General features: G+C 44.9%; 1 protein-coding gene across 1 annotated transcript in view; it reads right to left on the bottom strand.

Annotated features, from left to right (window-relative positions):
- The window catches only part of LOC144480126 (heparan-alpha-glucosaminide N-acetyltransferase), a 189,123-nt gene extending 168,112 nt beyond the window's left edge, over positions 1-21,011 (bottom strand). Inside the window, exons 1-2 of the mRNA XM_078199272.1 lie at positions 20,900-21,011; positions 292-361 (exon numbers count right to left, since the gene is read on the bottom strand). Of these exons, the coding sequence (XP_078055398.1) occupies positions 292-361; positions 20,900-21,011 (182 nt within the window). The remainder of the gene's footprint in view (positions 1-291; positions 362-20,899) is intronic.
- Positions 21,012-22,624: the final 1,613 nt, after the last annotated feature.

The following is a 22,624-nucleotide window of genomic DNA, read 5'->3' as shown; positions in this document are numbered from 1 at the left end:
ACCCACGCAGACACGGGGAGAATGTGCAAGCTCCACACAGACAGTGACCCAAGCCAGGAATCGAACCCAGGTCCCTGGCGCTGTGAGGCCGCACTGCTAACCACTGTGCCACTACTGGAGACAAAGAAAACCAATCCCATAATTTCATACCCACACAGAGATTAACATCAATCATAGATCATTTCAGTTGGGCATTTTCAATTGTGAAGTCACATTTACACCATCCATGGTTGCTTTTGCAGCATTATCAATTTGTGAACATTGAGTAGATTATAATGTGAAAAGCATTACCTGCTAATATAGCCTCCTATTGCATAAAGGAAAGCCAACCCCACGATGATAGCAAATGCAACTGCGATGGCTGTGGATGAAAAGTAAGAAAATGTCACTTTTGTTTGTGTGGATTATTTTGTATCACAATCTCAGGGTGACCCAAGTTAACCATCGATAGGAACCTTTAGGGAGAGCAGTGTAATAGACTGTACTGACCACTGGATAGGGAGAGCATTAGTGAGCCTGACCTATTTACTTTCATCATCTTTTCCACTATCTATGTTACCAACAGATATTCAAAAAGTCACCCAGAGGGTGGTGAATGTGTGGAATTCACTCCCACAGAATGTAGCTGAAGCCAAAACGTTGTCTGATTTCAAGAAGAAATTAGATATAGCTCTTGGGGCTAAAGGGGATCAAGGGAAGGGGGGATATTGAATTCGATGATCAGCCATGATCATAATGAATGGCGGAGCAGGCTCAAAGGGCCGAATGGCCTACTCTTGCCTCTAGTTTCTGCGTTTCTATGTTGTGCCATTTAATGAAATTCAGCATATGTTAGCACAGTGGTTAGCACTGCTGCCTCAGGGACCCGGGTTCAATTCCCGGCTTAGGTGAATGTCTGTGCGGAGCCTCCTTGTGTTTATGTGGGTTTCCTCTGGGTGCTCTGGTTTCCTTCCACAGTCTGAAAGACGTGCTAATTAGGTGCATTGACCACGCTAAATTTTCCCTCAGTGGAACCGAACAGGCGCCAGAGTGTGGCTTCTAGCGGATTTTCACAGTAACTTCATTGCAGTGTTAATGTAAGCCTACTTGTAACACCAATAAATAAAAAAACTTTGAATTTATTCCACTGAATATGTAGATATGGAGGTCAAGTCTGCTTAGAAGGTAGAAAATGTCTTGCCTTCAAGAAGTTTATTAAAGATCTGAATGTTGGTTGTCTGATGCTCAAGAATACAAGTAATCTAAGGAATCGGTCAAAATATCAGGTATCAGGCATGGGGAGGCGATGGCACAGTGGTATTGTCGCTGGACTAGTAATGCAGGAATCAAGACAATGCTCTGAGGACCCAGATTCAAATCCCACCATAGAATTTGAATTCAACATAAAATCCAGAATGATGACCATTGTCAATTGTTGTAAAAACCCATCTGGTTCATGAATGTCGTTTTGGGAAGGAAATCTGCTGTCCTTACTTGGTCTGGCCTACATGTGACTCCAGAGCCACAGCAATGTGGTTGACTTTTAAATGTCCTCTGAAATAGGCCAGCAAGCCACTCAGCCCAAGGGCAATTAGGGATGGGCAATAAATGCTGGCCTTGCCTGCGATGCCCACATCCCACAAAAGGTGTGTTTGACACCTCCCTTCTCCACCCAATTTTAAAATCACATTCAATACATTTTCAAATATATCTTACTCTGCTCAAATCGTAATTGCAACCTTTGCAAATGAAAGTTCCTGCATTAGCCCCCGGGACGAACAAAGTGTGCCGTCAGCATATTTTCCCAATTTAATCAGGGTTCAAGCCAGGTAATATTGCAAGCTGTACAGTTTGTGTATTATTGGCAGAGAATAAGCCGAGTAAGACTCTGTACACACCACTCGCCTTCTACCCATGTCTGGGAATTAAGTGGTTGTCTATAACCATACCTGATAGGTTTATACTTCGAGCAGGATGGGAGATAAGATGTAAAATGTACTCATAAAAGCTTACTTTGTTTTATCTTTCCATGGTACAAATTAGATTTGTAAAGGAGGTTCCTTCTTCCCAAAGCCCTATCGTTCCTGAACTGTGGACTTTGTCGGTGAGTGATCCTCACTAAGCCTTGGCTCAGCACAATGCTTTCATATTGTTGCTAAATGACCCCCATTGCCTCAAAGTCTCACCCTATACATTCAAACTGAAATAAGACCATACGATATAGGAACAGAATTAGGCCATTCTGCACTCTCTCCTTTCCTTCCCTATGCTTTGTCTGTATAGCGCAGCAGAAAACAATACTTTTCACTGTATACTAATACATGTGACCACAATAAATCAAATCAAATCAAATAATTCGGCCCATTGAGTCTGCTCCGCCATTCAGTTGTTTCTCAATCTCGTTCTCCTACCTTTTCCCCATTACCTTTGATCCCCTTACCAATCAAGAACCTATCTTATTTCTATCTTAAATACATTCAGTGACCTGGCCTCCTCTATGGCAATGAATTCCACAGATTCACCACCCTCTGGCTGAAGAAGTTCCTCCTCATCTCAGTTCTAAAGGGTCATCCCTTTATTCTGAGGCTGTGCCCTCGGATCCCAGTCTCTCCGACTAATGGAAACATCTTCCCGATGTCCATTCTATCCAGGCCTTTCAGTATTCTGTAAGTTTCAATGCGATCCCCCCTCATCCTTCTGAACTCCATCGAATACAGACCCAGAGTCCAGGCACATGATTATCCTGGCCTTCTGTCACGTAATCTGCTGTCGATTGTGTGAAAACTTATGACAAAATATTGCACTTGGTTCAGAAGGTTCTGGATTCAGGTCCCAAACCTGAGGTTGGGTGTATAATCTCAGGTTAACCTCCTAGTGTTGCACTGAACCGCCATATTGTTTGAGATGTTTATCTTTAAATTGAATTGCTGTCTGGGTGGCACGGTGGCACAGCGGTTAGCACTGCTGCCTCACAGTGCCGGGGATTCCTGGCGTGGGTCACTGTCTGTGTGGAGTTTGCACGTTCTCCCCGTGTCTGCGTGGGTTTCCTCCGGGTGCTCCGGTTTCCTCCTACACTCCAAAGATGTGTGGGTTAGGTTGATTGGCCGTGCTAAATTAACCCTAGTGTCAGGGGTAAATATGAGAGGTTATGGGGATAGGGCCTGGGTGGGACTGTAATCGGCGAAGGTTCGATGGGCCGAATGGCCTCCATCTGCACTGTAGGATTCTATGGATTCTATGGTTGCTCCAGCAGCATTATTCAGCAAGAGCAGGGAGTTCATCCAGAGTCCGAGCCAACATCCCCCAGTCAACCAAACACCACCAAAATTACCTGGACTTTCATCTTTTGATGTACAAAATAGGATGCTGTGTTGCCCGATTGTATTTCAGAAAGAATTTGTTGTGTGCATTTGCAAATCTCCTAAATCAAGAGGGAATATTCAAGCAAAGCTTACAGAAAGCAAAATAACTGACCAGTTCCTGCATATCTTTCAGCTATAATCAGCCTCATCTGGCTCTGCTCTGAACCCTCTCTAATGCGCAAGAGTCCTTATGAAATAACAGTAGCCAAAAATCATCCAATAGGGGGTAGAAATTCGGATGCATAACGCAGGAGAATTTTGGGTTTAGCAAGCACAACCTTCCAAAATACATTCCTCGCCCACAACAGAAGCAGGAGTTTTTACATCATAGAATCCTAGAGCCCTACTGAGCGGAAGGAGGCCATTCGGCCCATCGAGTCTGCACCGACCACACTCCCACCCAGGTCCTATCCCCATAACCCCATGCATTTACTCTAGCTAACCTGACACTAAGGGGCAATTTAGCAATGGCCAATCCACCTAACCTGCACGTCTTTGGACTGTGGGAGGAAACCGCAGCACCCGGAGGAAACCCACGCAGACATGGGGAGAATGTGCAAATTCCACACAGTCAGTGACCCAAGCTGGGAATCGAACCTGGGTCCCTGGCGCTGTGAGGCAGCAGTGCTAACCACTGTGCCACCGTGCCATCCTGAATACATCTTCACCTACCCACCAAATAAGAATTTTAGCAAGAAATAAAATGATTTGTCTTTCCTTGAAGCTAAATGACCTTCAAAATCATCCCAGGTCCTTATTACAGCAGCTTTGGCTTGTGTTTAAATGAATGATCAGATTACAGATTGATTGAAGATTATGGTGCAAAAAATAGACTAGACGGTTTCTTAAAGTGAGATTTTCATTGATTGACAAAGCTTTTTGTTATATTGGTTTGTTTGAGAGGGCTTTGTTACATCATGGGGCCCCTTTGAAATGTTCATTTTTCCTAAATTATTACCAAGAGTAATTGTCACACACGGTGGCACGGTGGTTAGCACTGCTGCCTCTCTGCGCCAGGGATCCAGGTTCGATCCCCAGCTTGGGTCATTACCTGTGTGGAGTTTGCATGTTCTCCCCGTGTCTGCGTGGGTTTCCTCCGGGTGCTCCGGTTTCCTCCCACAGTCCAAAGATGTGCATGTTAGGTGGATTGGCCATGTTAAATTGCCCCTTACTGTCAGGGGGATTAGCAGCCTTTATATGTGGTGTAATGGAGATAGGACCTGGGTGGGATTGTGGTCGGTGCAGGCTCGATGGGCCAAATAGCCTCCTTCTGCACTGTAGAGATTCTATGATTCAATGATATGTACCTAAGGAAAAATATCATGCTTGAGTCTACCCAATGGATCCTTTTATAGCGAGGCAGTTGCAACGTATCCTGAAATTTCACACCATCCATTCATATAGTGTTTGCAGAGATGATGGTATTGGAGAAATTGTGTGAATCAGAGTAATGAGTACAGGATCTTTTGTGAATTGCTGCAGTGCACCTTGTAAATAGTACACACTGCTGCTCCTGAGTGTTGGTGGTGGAGGGAATGGATGTTTGCGGATGGGGTGTCAATCAAGCCAGTTGTTTTGGCCTGGACAGTATCAAGCTTCTTGAGTGTTGTTGGAGCTGCACCCATCCAGGCAAGTGGGGAGTATTCCATCACACTCCTGACTTGTGCCTTGTAGATGATGGCCAGGTTTTGAGAAGTCAAGAGGTGAGTTACTCACCGCAGTATTCCTAACTTCTGACCAGCTCTTGTAGCCACTGTGTTTATGTGTCATTGTCTGAGTGCCATGCTGAGTGCTGTAGGTGAACATGGTCTTCCAAACTTTCTGATCAGAACAGTGGATGACCTTGTTGTTGGGGTCTGGGTAAGCCATCATAGAAACCCTACAGTGCAGGAAGAGGCCATTCGGCCCATCGAGTCTGCACCGACCACAATCCCACCCAGGCCCTACCCAATATCCCTACATATTTTTTCCGCTAATCCCTTTAACCTACGCATCTCAGGACACTAAGGGGCAATTTTAGCATGGCCAATCAACCTAACCCACACATCTTTGGACTGTGGGAGGAAACCGGAGCACCCGGAGGAAACCCACGCAGACATGAGGAGAATGTGCAAACTCCACACAGGTAGTGACCCAAGCTGGGAATCGAACCCAGGTCCCTAGAGCTGTGAAGCAGCAGTGCTAACCACTGTGCTACCGTGCCGCCCCTATTTATTGACTATACCTCAGCCTTCAACACTATTCTCCAAACTATTGTCCAACACTATTATCATTCATATTAATGATTTGGATGAGAATATAGGAGGCATGGTGAGTAAGTTTGCAGATGACACTAAGATTGGTGGCATAGTGGATAGTGAAGAAAGTTATCTCCAATTGCAATGGGATCTTGATCAATTGGGCCAGTGGACTGACAAATGGCAGATTGAGTTTAATTTAGACAAATGCGAGGTGATTCATTTTGGTAGATTTAACCAGGGCAGGACTTACTCAGTTAATGGTAGGGCATTGGGGAGAGTTACAGAACAAAGAGATCTAGGGGTACATGTTCATAGTTCCTTGAAAGTGGAGTCACAGGTGGACAGAGTGGTGAAGAAGGCATTCGGCATGCTTAGTTTCATCGGTCAGAACATTGAATACAGGAGTTGGAATGTCTTGTTGAAGTTGTACGAGACATTGGTAAGGCCACACTTGGAATACTGTGTGCAATTCTGGTCACCCTATCATAGAAAGGATATGATTAAACCAGAAAGTGTGCAGAAAAGATTTATTAGGATGCTACCGGGACTTGATGGGTTGAGTTATAAGGTTAGGCTGGATAGACTGGGACTTTTTTCTCTGGAGCGTTGGGAGCTGAGGGGTGATCTTATAAAGGTCTATAAGATAATGAGGGGCATAGATCAGCTAGATAGTCAATATCTTTTCCCAAAGGTAAGGGAGTCTAAAACTAGAGGGCATAGGTTTAAGGTGAGAGGGGAGAGATACAAAAATGTCCAGAAGGGCAATTTTTTCACACAGAGGGTGGTGAGTGTCTGGCAGAGGTAGGAGTAGAGGCGGGTACAATTTTGTCTTTTAAAAAGCATTTAGACAGTTACATGGGTACGATGGGTATAGAGGGATATGGGCCAAATGCGGGCAATTGGGATTAGCTTAGGGGTTTTAAAAAAAAGGGTGGCATGGACAAATTGGGCCGAAGGGCCTGTTTCCATGCTGTAAACCCCTATGACTCTATGACTCTATTATACCCACGCAACCCATCTCCAAACTCCGTGGTCTGGGCCTTGGCACCTCCCTCTGTGACTGGATCCTGAACTTCCTAACTCACAGACCATAATCAGGAAGGATAGGCAACAATACCTCCTCAACGATCATCCTCAACACCGGTGCCCCACAAGGCTGTGTTCTCAGCCCCCTACTATTATACATCTATGATTGTGTGGCCAAACTCGCCTCCAATTCGATTTTCAAGTTTGTTGACGACACCACTGTCGTGGGTCGGATCACAAACAATGACGAGACAGAGTACAGGAATGAGATAGAGAATCTGGTGAACTGGTGCGGCAACAATAATCTCTCCCCCAATGTCAACAAAACGAAGGAGATTGTCATCGACTTCAGGAAGCATAAAGGAAAACATGCCCCTGTCTACATCAACGGGGATGAAGTAGAAAGGGTCGAGAGCTTCAAGTTTTTAGGTGTCCAGATCACCAACAACCTGTCCTGGTCCCCCCATGCCAACACTATAGTTAAGAAAGCCCACCAACGCCTCTACTTTCTCAGAAGACTCAGGAAATTCGGCATGGCAGCTACGACTCTCACCAACATTTACAGATGCACCATAGAAAGCATTCTTTCTGCTTGTATCACAGCTTGGTATGGCTCCTGCTCTGCCCAAGACCACAAGGAACTACAAAAGGTCGTGAATGTAGCCCAATCCATTACGCAAACCAGCCTCCCATCCATTGACTCTGTCTACACTTCCCGCTGCCTCAGAAAAGCAGCCAGCATAATTAAGGATCCCATGCACCTCGGTCATTCTCTCTTCCACCTTCTTCCATCGGGAAAAAAGTCTGAGATCATGTACCAACGGACACAAGAACAGCTTCTTCCCTGCTGCCATCAGACTTTTGAATGGACCTACCTCGCATTAAGTTGATCTTTCTCTACACCCTAGCTATGACTGTAACACTACATTCTGCACTCTCTCGTTTTGTTCTCTATGAACGGTATGCTTTATCTGTATAGCGCGCAAGAAACAATACTTTTCACTGTATGTTAATACATGTGACAATAATAAATCAGATCAAATCAAATAGGCTCTCCAACTCTCTTCCTTTGATGTTACTCTTGTTTTTCTTCCCTCATTCATTGGTCTTTTTTTCAGACAGCTCACCATTAGAATCTGCTTAAGCACCACATTTCAAAGCTGTTGGTTTTCTTTTCTTCCCCTTTCCCAATGGTCCAAGCTTCACACCCATAACTTCTTACTGACCAGACAGAACATTTTTGTACACAGATTCCCATTTCAAGACTCAAACTAATGTTTCTTAAATGTTGCTTAATTTTGTCTCAACATTTTTGGCTTATCCAATCCTTTTTTAGACTTAAGTACTACTTTTTACATTGGATATTACTGTGCTTCCTGAATAGTTGAGTATCCCTCACTACGTATCCCTCAGTAAGTAGTCAGTGAGTATTTTTTTAAAATTCATTCGTGGGACATGAGCGTCGTTGGCTGGCCAGCATTTATTGCCCATCCCAAGTTGCCCTTGAGAAGGTGGTGGTGAGCTGCCTTCTTGAATCGCTGCAGTCCACATGCTGTGGGTTGACCCACAATGCCGTTAGGGAGGGAACTCCAGGATTTTGACCCAGTGACTGCAAAGTAACGGCAATATATTTCCACGTCAGGATGGTGAGCGGCTTGGAGGGGAAACTTGCAGGTGGTGGTGTTTCCATGCAACTGCTGCCTTTGTCCTTCTCAATGGAAGAGGTCATGGGTTTGGAAGGTGCTGTCTAAGGATCTTTGGTGAATTAGTGCAGTGCATCTTGTAGGTAGCACACACTGCTGCTACTGAGCGTCGGTGATGGAGGGAGTGGATGTTTGTGGATGTGGTGGCAATTAAGTGGGGCTGCTTCATCCTGAATGGTGTGAAGCTTCTTGAGTGTTGTTGGAGCTGCACCCATCCAGGCAAGTTTGGAGTATTCCAACACACTCCTGACTTGTGCCTTGCAGATGGTGGACAGGCTTCGGAGAATCAGGAGGTAAGTTACTCGCCGCAGTACTCCTAGCCTCTGACCTGCTCTTGTAGCCACTGTGATTGTGTGATGAGTCCAGTTGAGTTTTTGGTCAATGGATGTTGACAGTGGGGGATTCAGTGATGGTAACACCATTGAATGTCAAGGGGCGGTGTTTAGAGTGTCTCTTATTGGTGATGGTCATTGCCTGGCATTTGTGTGGCGCGAATGTTACTGCCACTTGTCAGCCCAAGCCTGGATATTGTCCAGATCGTGTTGCCTTTGAATTCTTCAGTGTGTATCCCTCAGTGTGCATCCCTCAGTGTATATTCCTGTGTGTATCCCTCAGTGTGCATCCCTCAGTGTAAGGGATACTAGTGAAAGTTAAAGCTGGTTAATCAGTGCCTATAATGGGATTTCACAGAAAAATAAAGACTTTTATTTGGTGCCTTAACAAGACTCGCAGAAACTTTGTATACAAGAAATTAATTATTAAGTGCAATGACTTCTGCCAAATTTTCCCTCATAACCATTTTAGAAAAGGTCCTAAAACTGGCAGTGTGCCGAATGAGTAACTGACATTTGTCTGATAGATTGATTAAGAGAGGAAAGTTTGCTGGGAAAACCCGGCCCTTATTTGAGGAGTGTCTGAGGTTACTGAACAGCTATCTAACTCACCAGAAGGAGCAGATAGGGTGCTAGCTTCCAATAGACAAAGGAAGGTGCATCTGGCAGAGCAGCACTCCCCCAGTACTACGTTAATATGTTAATGGTCAACTAGGATAAACTTTATTCCTTGCAAAAATTAAACATTAAATGGAAGAATAGAAGATTGTGCATTAAGTCCCATGAAATTTGGGAACGAAGGAACATGCATTTATATAGAACTTTTCGAGATATCTGGTTTTTCCCCAAAGCTCTACAGCCAATGAAGTAAATTTAGAATATATTCATTGCTGTAATGTAGGGAGTGTGGCAGCCAACTTGTTTATACTGCAGCACTGCCAAAAAACAGCATTGAGATAACGATCGGATCATCTGTTTGTGTGATGTCGATTAAGGGATAAATAAGCACCCATGGTTCCCAAATCTCACGGTGAGATGCAAGTGGTGTAGTTACCCTCCACCCCCCCCCCCCCCTCCCCCGCACAACCAAACAGAGAGACAAATGCATTTCTTCTACACTAATTACTGGGGGGGGGGGGGGAAGCTAGTTTTGCAACCAAAAGGACAGTGGGTGAGTGTTACTGAATTGATTTACTTCCCATTGCAGGCTTGTAACAGCCCCCAACATGAGATCAGGGAGTTGTAACTCGCAACTCGTCAACCGACTGACACTGTTTATTGATCAGAAAACAGATTGTGTTCATGATATTCGCAACACGATATTTTAATTACTGCCGCACACAGCATCCCAAGCTCCAGTCCATTAGCTCGGAATTAAACCGCGCTCCTAACTATTAAGAAGTGTAGACCTATCTGGCTTGAATTCGTATTAGTCACATCAATGCCCTCAAATCAATAACCAATAGCTACTTATGCTGACAGCAACATGATCAAAATGCTTCCGATTTTGTTTATCGGACAGCTTTTGCTTGTCCAAAACTCTGTCAATCATCAATAAACTCATCAATGCTTACAACTCAGCCCTTTACATACCAGGACCTTATAGTAATAATCATGACACTTAAGACTGCAGTGTCTTGGAATGATCCGTAATTGCTGTTGTTGTGTTTATTGAGCTCCACTGGGTTCAGTAGATATCTGATTGGGAAACAGGTTAGAGGGACACGGTTAGAATGAGTTAATCATCTCTCGCTCGGGGACAAGTGCAGAGTGAAGCACCAGGAATGGTAGGCCTGACATACGATGAACGTCTGAGGATCGTGGGATTATATTCATTGGAGTTTAGGAGGTTGAGGGGAGATCTGATAGAAACTTACAAGATAATGAACGGCTTAGATAGGATGGACGTAGGGAAGTTGTTTCCATTAACAGGGGAGACTAGGACGCGGGGGCACAGCCTTAGAATAAAAGGGAGTCACTTTAGAACAGAGATGAGGAGAAATTTCTTCAGCCAGAGAGTGGTGGGTCTGTGGAATTCATTGCCACAGAGGGCTGTGGAGGCCGAGACGTTGAGCGTCTTCAAGACAGAAATTGATAAATTCTTGATTTCTCGAGGAATTAAGGGCTATGGGGAGAGAGCGGGTAAATGGAGTTGAAATCAACCATGATTGAATGGTGGAGTGGACTCGATGGGCCGAATGGCCTTACTTCCGCTCCTATGTCTTATGGTCTTATGCCAGTGCGGTTGTCCGTGGAGAAATATTGGCTGAGCCATCGCCGGAGCTCTGCCCTTCTTGGAACTGTCCTGCGGGATCTTTGGTGATAATAATCTTGTTCAGGCAGAAAGAGACAACCACAAGCCACCCAACTACCCTGTTCCTTTCCTTCATCTGTCACACCTGTGAATGAGCACAAATCCTCACAGGCATCAGCAAGTTGACAATTTAATTTCTGAAACCACCTTGAATTCTTCTGTGCTGAAAATACATCATTGAGATACTGTGGTGCACAGAAAAAGGTGCTGCAGGAAAGCAAGGGATTTAGCACAGCAGTGTTGCAAGAAAGAAGGAACATAGGAAAACTATGTTTACAATGATATTAACACTCAGTCACTGGGGGCCATCATCACCTTATTAAGCAAAATAATGATAGCCCTACAGCTGACTATCACTGTTACAGAGTGCTAGAGGTTGGCATCAGGTGAGAAATACAAACCATTACTCAAGAACGGGGCGACAGGGTGCCACAGTGGTTAGCACTGCTGCCTCACAGCGCCAGAGACCCAGGTTCGATTCCTACCTCGGATCACTGTCTGTGTGGAGTCTGCACGTTCTCCCCGTGTCTGCGTGGGTTTCCTCCCACATTCTGAAAGACGTGCCGGTTAGGTGAATTGGCAGTGTTAAATTCTCCCTCGGTGTAACCCAAACAGGCGCCGGAGTGTGGCGACTAGGGGATTTTCACAGTAACTTCATTGCAGTGTTAATGTAAGCCTACTTGTGACACTAATAAATAAACTTTACTTTTGAATGGCACAGCTCACCTTGATGAGCTTGTAGCCTTTTCACCCGAAATAACATTCACAAGATGGCAATACAGAATTTATGATACTCTTTTCTTGTTTTTTTCTTTGGAAATCAGAGGACATAAAACACTCACGATCCCTTCCGTAAAGAAGAAAAGCACTGGCAGCTTACAAATTCAGCCAATTTACACGGATATCCAGGTGCACAGATCTCTTTACTTCGCAATATTTACAGGGTCACAGTCTATTAAAGTCTGATCCAGCGTGACAGATCGAGCAAATTGAAAAGTGTTGAAAGTTCCTGGGTAATGATAGCCTGGGGAGGAGGGGCGGAGGAAACAAGACTTCATAGCAAACAATCAACAGCGGCTCGCTATTCACTTCTAATCTTGTAGTTAATAAAATCTCTCGAGGAAAAGGTCAACACACACTACATTCATTTACATTAAACTCTTTCCTGTTGGGATAGATGGGATGAACAGAGCGGGGGGGGGAAAAAAAACATTCAAAGTCACTGTTATGAGTGGAAAACATTGGAAACACACAGCAGGATCATGTAGATCTGAAAATCACAGCTTGGTGTGGCTCCTACTCTGACCCATGACTGCAAGAAGGTCGTGAACGAAGCCCAGTCCGTCACTCAAACCAGCCTCCCATCCATTGACTCCGTCTACACTTCCCGCTGCCTCGGGAAAAGGAGCCAGCATAATCACGCACCCCGGACATTCTCTCTTCCACCTTCTTTCGTCGGGAAAAAGATATAAAAGTCTGAGAACACGTACCAACCGACTCAAGAACAGCTTCTTCCCTGCTGCCATCATACGTTTGAATGGATCTACCTCGCATTAAGCTGATCTTTCTCTACGCCCTATTTGTGACTCAAGAAGAGTCTCTTGGTTAACTCAGTTTCTCTCTCCACAGTTGCTGCCAGACCTGCTGAGCTTTTCCAGCATTTTCCGTTGTTTTCTGCAAGTCCGGAACTGAGGCAAGCTGACGTGGGTGGCGGGATCTTACGGCCTCACTCGCCCCGAAACTGTAAAATCCCACCCGAGGTCCACCCCTCGCCCGCTCCGTTTCCCTTGGTGGGTGGGGCAGTAATTCTGTATTCTGCACCCTCCCTTTTCCTTCTCTCCTATGTATTCTATGAACGGTATGCTTTGTCTGTATAGAAACAATACTTTTCACCCTATCCCAATATATGTGACAATAATAAATCAAATCAAATCAAAAAACTAAAAAGGTAATTTCATATTTGGGATGTCAACCCTTTTTAAATTGGAAAAGTTAGATTGGGATTAAATTGCTCTATGCTATAGTGAATTATATTCAATGAAAAGGCGTTGTCTACTCAATACAAGACCATTTTGCCCCAATTTTACCCAGTGAGATCCCGGAATTTCATCAGCCTGCCCGCCATGGGAATGGGAGTGGGCAAGGGGCAGACAATGGAAAGGTCCGTTGACCTCGGGCGGGATTTTACAGTTTCGGGATGAGTGAGGCCGTAAAGTCCCACTGACCACGTCAGCTTGCCTCAGTTCAGGACTTGCAGAAAACAACGGAAAATGCTGGAAAAGCTCAGCAGGTCTGGCAGCAACTGTGGAGAGAGAAACGGAGTTAACTAAGAGACTCTTCTTCAGATTGGCTTTGTGTCACTGAATCACAAATGTTTTCCATTTGTTAACTTTGATGGATAGAGTGTGATGCAGAAAAAGGCCAATGTTCCAGGTTCAGTCCCTGAACCGGCTGAGATAGTTCATGGAAACCTCTCTCCTTGCTTCGCCCCACTCTTGGGGAGGGGTGCGCCTCAAGCTATATATACCCAATATTCCTCTCTAATGGAGAGGGATGCCTTATTGTTCTTTGTGAATTGTGGCTCATTAGTTACTTACTATTAGCTTGAATTCTATACCATGGAATTCATAATCCAATTTAGGGCGGCACAGTGGCACAGTGGTTAGCACTGCTGCCTCATAGCACCAGGGACCTGGGTTCGATTCCCGGCTTGGGTCACTGTCTGTGTGGAGTTTGCACATTCTCCTCATGTCTGTGTGAGTTTCCTCTGGGTGATCCGGTCTTCTCCCACAGTCCAAAGATGTGCGGGTTAGGTGGATTGGCCACGCTAAATTGCCCTTAGTGTGAGAGAGATTAGCTAGAGTAAATGCACGGGATTATGGGGATAGAGCCTGGGTGAGATTGCGGTTGGTGTAGACTCAATGGGCCGAATGGCCTCCTTCTGTACTGTAGGATTCTATGATTCTAAGTTAGTACTCCAGCGCAGCACCGAGGGAGAATCTTTCCTGGGAATGAGACATAAAGAGGCAAGATTCTGTCTGCCTGGTCTACTGTTTCAGGTTCTCAAGACACTTGAGAAGGAAAACAGAATTCTCCCACCATTCCCCTCTCAGCCAATATCACTAAACTTCAACCCATCATTCATCACAATGTTGTTTCGCCTATCTTGATGTACGAGCCAGTTTGCAAACACAGGAACTCTCATGACATGTAAATACAATTCACAGCATGAGAATCGTTGGGGTTTTTGATAGATGCAAGGTATAAATGAATTATTTTTCTGTATAAAGATCATGGAAAGAGATAACATCGTCATTTGTAAATATTTCAACTAAAATTCTGATGCAAGCAATCAAGTCTGAAAAAGGAGAATGCCTTTTCTGGTTTGTGAGGTATTAAATCATTTTTTTTTCTGAAAATCTAAACATCATCAATGAAAAACAGAAAATATTTGCAGGCCCATTATCTCTAATTGGGGAAACATATGGCTGTAACTCAATTTGGACAAGCCATGTTGATGGTAGATTAGGATTACTGTACATTTATTGCATTAGCTAAAGGCAACAGAAAAAGCTCTCTATCCCTTGAGTGCACACAGTATCAGACTTCGCTTTCCTGTTGCTTTGTTCTGCATAATCCAAATTAGACCATAAGACATAGGAGCAGAATTAGGCCACTCGGCCCATCAAGTCTGCTCCGCCATTCAATCATGGCTGATATTTTTCTCATCCCCATTTTCCTGCCTTTTCTCCATAACCCCTGATCCCCTTATCAATCAAGAACCTATCTACCTCTGTCTTAAAGACACTCAATGACCTGGCCTCCACAGCCTTCTACGGCAAAGAGTTCCACAGATTCACCACTCTCTGGCTGAAGAAATTCCTCCTCATCTCTGTTTTAAAGGATCGTCCCTTTAGCCTGAGGATGTGCCCTCTGGTTCTAGTTTTTCCTCTCCACATCCTCTCCATCCTCTCCACGTCCACTCTATCCAGGCCTCACAGTATCCTGTAAATTTCAATAAGATCCCCCCTCATCCTTCTAAACTCCAATGAGTACAGACCCTGAGTCCTCAACCGTTGCTTGTGCGACAAACTCTTCATTCCAGGGATCATTCTTGTGAACCTCCTCTGGACCCTTTCCAGCACATCCTTCCTTAGATACGGGGCCCAGAACTGCTCACAATACTCCAAATGAGGTCTGACCAGAGCCTTATACAGCCTCAGAAGTACATTCCTGCTTGAACACAACGTTGAGATGAAGAACTTTTCCATTCGTTCCAAAGCTGTGCGTGAGGAACACTGATGCCTCCAACAGACAGGCTGGGGTTTGCTCAATGTTTGGGAGACAGGCTGGGGGGGAGGGGGTGGGGAGGGGTCTGCCCAGCTGGTAAGGTGATGGCTGTAAAAGGAGGCAGGAGGGAAATGGCGGAAGTGGCAGCATTTTTACAAATCATAGAAATCATAGAAACCCTACAGTGCAGAAGGAGGCCATTCGGCCCATCGAGTCTGCACCGACCACAATCCCACCCAGGCCCTACCCCCACATATTGACCCGCTAATCCCTCTAACCAACGCATCTTAGGACTCTAAGGGGCAATTTTTAACCTGGCCAATCAAGCTAGCCCGCACATCTTTGGACTGTGGGAGGAAACCGGAGCACCCGGAGGAAACCCACGCAGACACGAGGAGAATGTGCAAACTCCACACAGACAGTGTGGCCAACATTTGTTGCCCATCCATAATCGGCCCCTTGAGAAGGTGGTGGTGAGGCGTCTTCTTGAACCGCTGCAGTCCGTAGATACACCCGCAGTGCTGTTAGGGAGGGAGCTCCAGGATTGTGACGCAGCCACAGTGAAGGAACGGCTGATATATCATAGAAATCATAGAAACCCTACAGTGCAGAAGGAGGCCATTCGGCCCATCGAGTCTGCACCGACCACTATCCCACCCAGGCCCTACCCCCACATATTTACCCACTAATCCCTCTAACCTACGCATCTCAGGACTCTAAGGGGCAATTTTTTTTAGCATGGCCAATCAACCTAACCCGCACATCTTTGGACTGTGGGAGGAAACCGGAGCACCCGGAGGAAACCCACGCAGACACGAGGAGAATGTGCAAACTCCACACAGACAGTGACCCGAGCCAGGAATCGAACCCGGGACCCTGGAGCTGTGAAGCAGCAGTGCTAACCACTGTGCCACCGTGCCGCCCAAGTTAGGATGGTGGGTGGCTTGGAGGAGGTGGCGGTGGTGTTCCCATGTGTCTGTTACCCTTGTCCTTCTGGGTGGTAGAGGTCAAGTGTTTGTAAAGTGCTATCGAGGGAGCTTTGGTGAGGTGTTGCAGTGCATCCTGTAGATGTTACTCGCTGCTGCCACTGTGTGTCCATGCTGCAGGGGAATGTTTAGCATACCAATCACCTTTGAAAATATGGTTAACCTATTGCCATAACAAGGCTGTCAGCAAGTTACAACAAAATAAGGATTTTGTGCATCAGATTTTATGAGTTTAGATAGACAGGGGAAGGTGACGGAGTTTCAGTCAGTTGTATCAGTGCTGTGTGTTGTGAAGTTGAGCTTGTGAAGTGTGGTCCCTTTGAAAGCTGGTTTTGGGTCAGTGCTTGGATGTTTAGAACATAGGGTACACAGATTGCAACATTTGTAACCAGGACCAAGCATCAGGGTTGCCTTGGCTTTGCAGGCTTTTGAATTTTGAATTCAGCAGCCTATCAGTTTAAAGAAGACACTCAGCTATCAGGAACCTATCAAATTTGAATTTGTTGTTGTAGACGACATCAGACCAATCCTGGTGTAGGAAAATTGATAGGTCGTCACAGTTATAAAAAGAGGAACTCAACAGCCTGCCTAGAGTTGTTCAACTGAAGAGCTGCCACCTCTCAACACCTAGAGAGGGCAAGAGCAGCTCCCTGCCAGCTTAAAATATCATTTAAGAGAGCTTTCCATCTATCTAATGAAGGGTACCAAATCAGAAAGAGCTTACAGACAGCAGAATCGACAGAAGAACTACAAAGGTTTCTCCAAAGCTACAAAACATGTTTGTATATTTTTGAGAGTGACTAAATTATTATTTTTGGTAATGAATGATCCTTGTATTTGTTTGAACAGCATTCCAGTAGAACCTTACTTTAATTGAGATGTTACTTGTTTAGTTAAAGTTCCCGGTTGGTTAAATAAATAACTTGTGAATTGTTCGCTTAAAGCGAGTGTCAGGTCTTTCTGTTAATGACCCTCTAAACGTTAATGAAGAACAGTCCACACCTTCCCAAACACTTTTAACAGATTACGAAGCGAGGTATTCCTCTTCGAGGGATTTGGCGTGGCTTCTCAAAAGGAGATGAACCTCTGCATCGCAACATGTGGCCCATTGTCTCTGTGAGAAGGGTTACAATTCCCTTCACTAATTCCACCACCAGACAATGGCAATGGCTGTTGTCTATCCTGCTGGATCTCCTTCAACTGACCTGAGTAGATTCTTTCTGGCTGTGTCAACATCTCTATTCCAAAATTAATTAACAATTATATCTGAAAATGCCAGCTGGTTGAGTAAATGTCAATGATTCTGGATTCACGGACCATGAAATAGACAAACTCAATTACTCAGACTGCTGAGTCATTTTGGTGATTCCTTTAATTGCATGGTAGAAACTAGACATTAAAAAGAAACCCTCCTTTTGAGACGTGACAACTGGTTTCAGAAACATTGCTGCAACATGAAAGGACACCTGTGGCAACAAGTCACAGCCCTGGTTACTCAGGGAGCCCTACCCGGAGACCTGAACTTCACATCTCCGAAACCTACGTCATCCGGGCAGAGGGTAAAAGATGAATTGGATACTTAAGAAAATATCAGTGAATATCCAATTTGTTTGGACCTGAAGCTCAAATGTGTGTCCATCCTGAAATATATCAAGTCTCACAACACCAAGTTAAAGTCCAACAGGTTTATTTGGAATCACGAGATTTCAGAGCACTGCTGCTTCATCAGGTGAGTGGAGAGTTGTGTTCACAAACAGGGCATATATAGACACAGACTCAACTGCAAGATAATGGTTGGAATGCGATTTTTTACAGGTAATCAAGTCTTTAAGATACAGACAGTGCAAGTGGAGAGAGGGCTAAGCATGGGTTAAAGAGGTGTGTATTGTCTCCAGCCAGGACGGTTAGTAGGATTTTGGAAGCCCAGGCCAAATGGTGGGGGTTACAGATAGTGTGACATGAACCCAAGATCCCGGATGAGGCCGTCCTCATGCGTGCGGAACTTGGCTATCAGTCTCTGCTCGGTGATTCTGCGCTGTCGTGACAGAAAATGCAGACTCTGCACAGACAGTGACCCAAACCGGGCATCGAATCCGAGTTCCAGGCGCTGTGAGGCAGCAGTGCTAACCACTGTGCCACCGTGCCGCCCATAAAGAATCGACAGAGACTGGGAGCTCCTCATTGTGGCATGAAATACACAAAACAATAAGAAATCAGGAACTCTGGTTAACTGAACTGAGCGAGTGCACAGCTCAGTGCTGATTAATGTAAGGTACAACAGTGATGGATAGCGGTCAGCTACCCCCAGTTTGAATGAACAGGACATTATACCAAGGACCAGTCATTAGGAATCAGCGCTGGCCTGGCTAAGTGCACAGTCCACTGCATTTACAGGCAGAGACTTGACTAGCTCAATGGCAATGCTGGTGTGTGAGCATATATTATGCATCAGTGATTTGATGATCACATGTTGAGAGAATGTTCTCAAAATATTGGGGTGCCTCTCTGCGTGAATTATGAGTTTAACACCTCATCAGTGCCCAGCCGTGACCTGTCTCAGTAGCTCAGGTGTCAGAGGAAAATTAGTCAAACCCCACTCTGGGGCTTGTGAAATGTAAACTAGGCTGGAATAGCAGTGCAGCATTGAGGAAGTGCTGCGTTGCTAGAGGTACCATCCAGGTACCAGTGAGGAAACAGTACAATTCATAGAATCATAGAATCCCTACAGTGCAGAAGGAGGCCATTTGGCCTATTGAGTTTGTACCGACCACAATCCCACCCAGGCCCTATCCCCATAACTCCACTTATTTATCCTGCTAGTCCCCCTGACACTAAGTGGCAATTTACTATGGCCAATCAACCTAACCTAACCTAACCCGCACATCTTTGGACTGTTTATTAATTGTTCATCTAATTGTTGTGTGAACAATTAATCAAGAATATTTATTAACTTAAAACAAAGACAAAATCACACATGACAAGGATTATAATACTCTGTGACACTTAAGGATACTGATGGCTACACAAACTTTTACATGAAACTATCCCTTGGTCCCCTACGTTTTACCTGAACTCTAAGACACTGCTTCTCCCAAAGAACATCGAATATTAAGTAACCCTATGAGCTAAATCCAGCAAATAAATACCACCACCAGGTTAACCAGGGCGGCACAGTAGCACAGTGGTTAGCACTGCTGCTTCACAGCTCCAGGGACCTGGGTTCGATTCCCGGCTCGGGTCACTGTCTGTGTGGAGTTTGCACATTCTCCTCGTGTCTGCGTGGGTTTCCTCCAGGTGCTCTGGTTTCCTCCCACAGTCCAAAGATGTGCGGGTTAGGTTGATTGGCCATGCTAAAAATTGCCCCTTAGTGTCCTGAGATGTGTAGGTTAGAGGGATTAGCCGGTAAAATATGCAGGGATATGGGGGTAGGGCCTGGGTGGGATTGTGGTCGGTGCAGACTCGATGGGCCGAATGGCCTCTTCCTGCACTGTAGGGTTTCTATGATGATTAAGGTGGGCACGTCTGGGAAACAGATTCTGATTCAGCGAAGGTAGAAATGGTTCTCTCTCTCTGGGGACGATAGCTGCAACTTGTTGCAGTTCTGATGTTAGCTGACTCTCTCCTTTTTTTCTTCTTAGTCCTCTACAGTTATATCATTTCTTTCCCTTTGATTTTACCCCCACTGTGAAATCGGCTTTTGGCAGGTACATGTCAATTTCCTTATCTCCCCACTTTGAAGTTACCACTTCTATAGCCCCATTGTTTTCTCTAGTCACATGTGTAAAATACTTGTTTTCCGCTCATAGGCAAATTCGCATCTCATCATTTCTCCAAACATCTGCCTCTAATCAACCCCTTGTTTTTTTTTAACTTTAGTTATCCCCTCTTAACAATAACAACTGAAACATTTCCCATTCAATAATTTAAAACTTGACCCACAGATTATTCTTCATTCTGAGAGTCAAAAGAAAAATTACTGTGGTAATAAGCCACGGAAATTTCAAAAAATGTTAAGTCCATTATTAAACAGCAAAGCTCTACTGGTGAAATGGATGTGAGCCATTAGCAGAAATGTGAAAATTAACTTTAACGCGCCTTGTAAAATGTGATGAATACACCAGCCTGCGCACAGTACGTGGAAATTGGTACGTTCGCCTTTTTCCAGAAGAAAGCATAACTCAGAACATCAAGTCTGACAAATGAAATCTGCAGACTTGCGTTTAAGGAGGCTAGCATTGGTGGAGCCTTCACAAATTGAGGATAATCTATTACATCTGAAGGGGCAGTAACTACGGAATTAATACACGTTGTCACTTGGCTAAGACTGAAAAACTAGGAGGCAGCAGCTGATGTTTCATTATCGAGTGGCGGACGGCGCAAAATTAGCTGCTCCATTCAGCCGTCCTCTGAGCTGAATGCCTTATTGATTGGCTGAGAGCGGGGGGAGCTGGATCTGAGCTGCAGGCCTTCATACGTGAGAAGCAGCCTGCCAACACCTCGCTGTGTTTGGTGTAAACCGGAGGAGATTGTGTGTGTGAGAGAGAGAGAGAGATATCCGCAGGTTTCCTCAGTGGTTGTAAGGGACCTGCCAACCCCTTAACCCTGTGCAACATGCTGTTGACCATTTAATTCCTTAATAGGGGCATGCAGGCAGGTTACAGAAGGACCGTAAAACTGAGCGCAAAGCCCTGATGCGGCAGCTCGTCCTCCGATTATGCTGACTCTCCGTTTCCCTTCCTTTCTCATCTCCATTATACACTTAAATGGTGACATGACCATCGTTACAATGAAAGGATCAGAACAAAGATACAGTAGTTTTGAAATGAGGCTGTGCAAATATTAGCACGAATGCTGAACATGTCCAAATGGAAGTTCTTTGTCTACTCTTTCAACAGAGAGGTCAGTCCATTCATTTCATGCAAATGCACTCACACTTGAACAAGGCCATCGAGAGTGTGGGCGACTGGGAGTGAGTGATGAATATAATTTAATTGAAGGGTCCACCTATCATCATAAAAGATTAGATTAAAGTTTGAGTGGTTTATGGGCATTACTGAACCCCCAAATCCAATTAAATTACAACTATATACTCAAATCCATTAGAAACCTCAACCACAATGAAAACTTAATGTATTAGATAACAGAGATTGGAGTGTATTATACATCGAATATAGGTAGCAACCCTTTACCTTTTTGCTAATGCATGGTCAATGGGCACAAAATCAGGGCCTGTGTACCTTCTGGGAGGATACATGTTATGTTAACAGTTTTGATTTGATTTGATTTGATTTATTGTTGTCACATGTTACATGGGAGTGAGTGATGAATATAATTTAATTAAAGGGTCCACCTATCGTCACACAGTGAAACGTATTTTCTCTTGCGCGCTATACAAGGCATGCCGTTCATAGAGAAGGAAAGGAGAGAGTGCAGAATGTAGTGTTACAGTCATAGCTAGGGTGTAGAGAAAGATCAACTTGGTGCAAGGTAGGTCCATTCAAAAGTCTGACAGCAGCAGGGAAGAAGCTGAAGAATTGCCAGGTCTGGAAGAGGTTGAATTAAAGCATTGTTAGAGAGTTTTAAAAAGTTAGAATGAAGTTTTAGAAGCATAGAACAAGAGTAAAAGATAAAATTCGAAGGTATGCTGGGGATAGCTTGCAAGAAGGCGTCTCGCTCCAGTGCCATCTTGTAAAAAAAACAACACAGGCTTGGTCTGAAGATTCAGTTTTGGCTTTTCTGTTCATTTCCGACCAGAATTCCTAAATTCACTAGCTTTTCCAGGTCTTGGGTGATGTTATTAGCTCTTGTTAAGGCACGGTGGCACAGTGGTTAGCACTGCTGCCTCACAGTGCCAGGGACCCGGGTTCAATTTTGGCCTGGGTGACTGTCTGTGCGGAGTCTGCACATTCTCCCCGTGTCTGCGTGGGTTTCCTACGGGTGCTCTGGTTTCCTCCCACAGTCCGAAAGACGTGCAAGTTAGGTGCATTGGCCATGCTAAATTCTTCCTCAGAGTACCCGAACTGGAGTGTGGCGACTGGGGGATTTTCACAGTAACTTCATTGCAGTGTTAATGTAAGCCTACTTGCGACACTTATAAATAAACTTAAAACCTCTGGAAGCGGCTCAAAACCAAGGACCCCGAGACTTTCCAAAGTGTCTTTTCTTCTGGGAGCTGGAAGGAGCGTGAACACTCCTCCTGGCTCCACATTATACCTGCAGCTTATCAGCCTATACCTTCACCTCCCTCGACTGCTACAGCTAAAATTGGTTCTCTCCTATATCGTGAGCTGTCCGCTTAGTACCCACAAGCTTTCAGGATGATCATAATAAAGCTTGAGGGCCCTTTGGAGCATCCTCAGGCTCCTCTGCTCTGGCATGTCTTTGTCAGGTGC

Source organism: Mustelus asterias, chromosome 28 (genome assembly GCF_964213995.1).
Source record: "Mustelus asterias chromosome 28, sMusAst1.hap1.1, whole genome shotgun sequence".
NCBI classification, from domain to species: Eukaryota; Metazoa; Chordata; class Chondrichthyes; order Carcharhiniformes; family Triakidae; genus Mustelus; species Mustelus asterias.
This window is presented reverse-complemented; position numbering and strand designations above follow the sequence as displayed.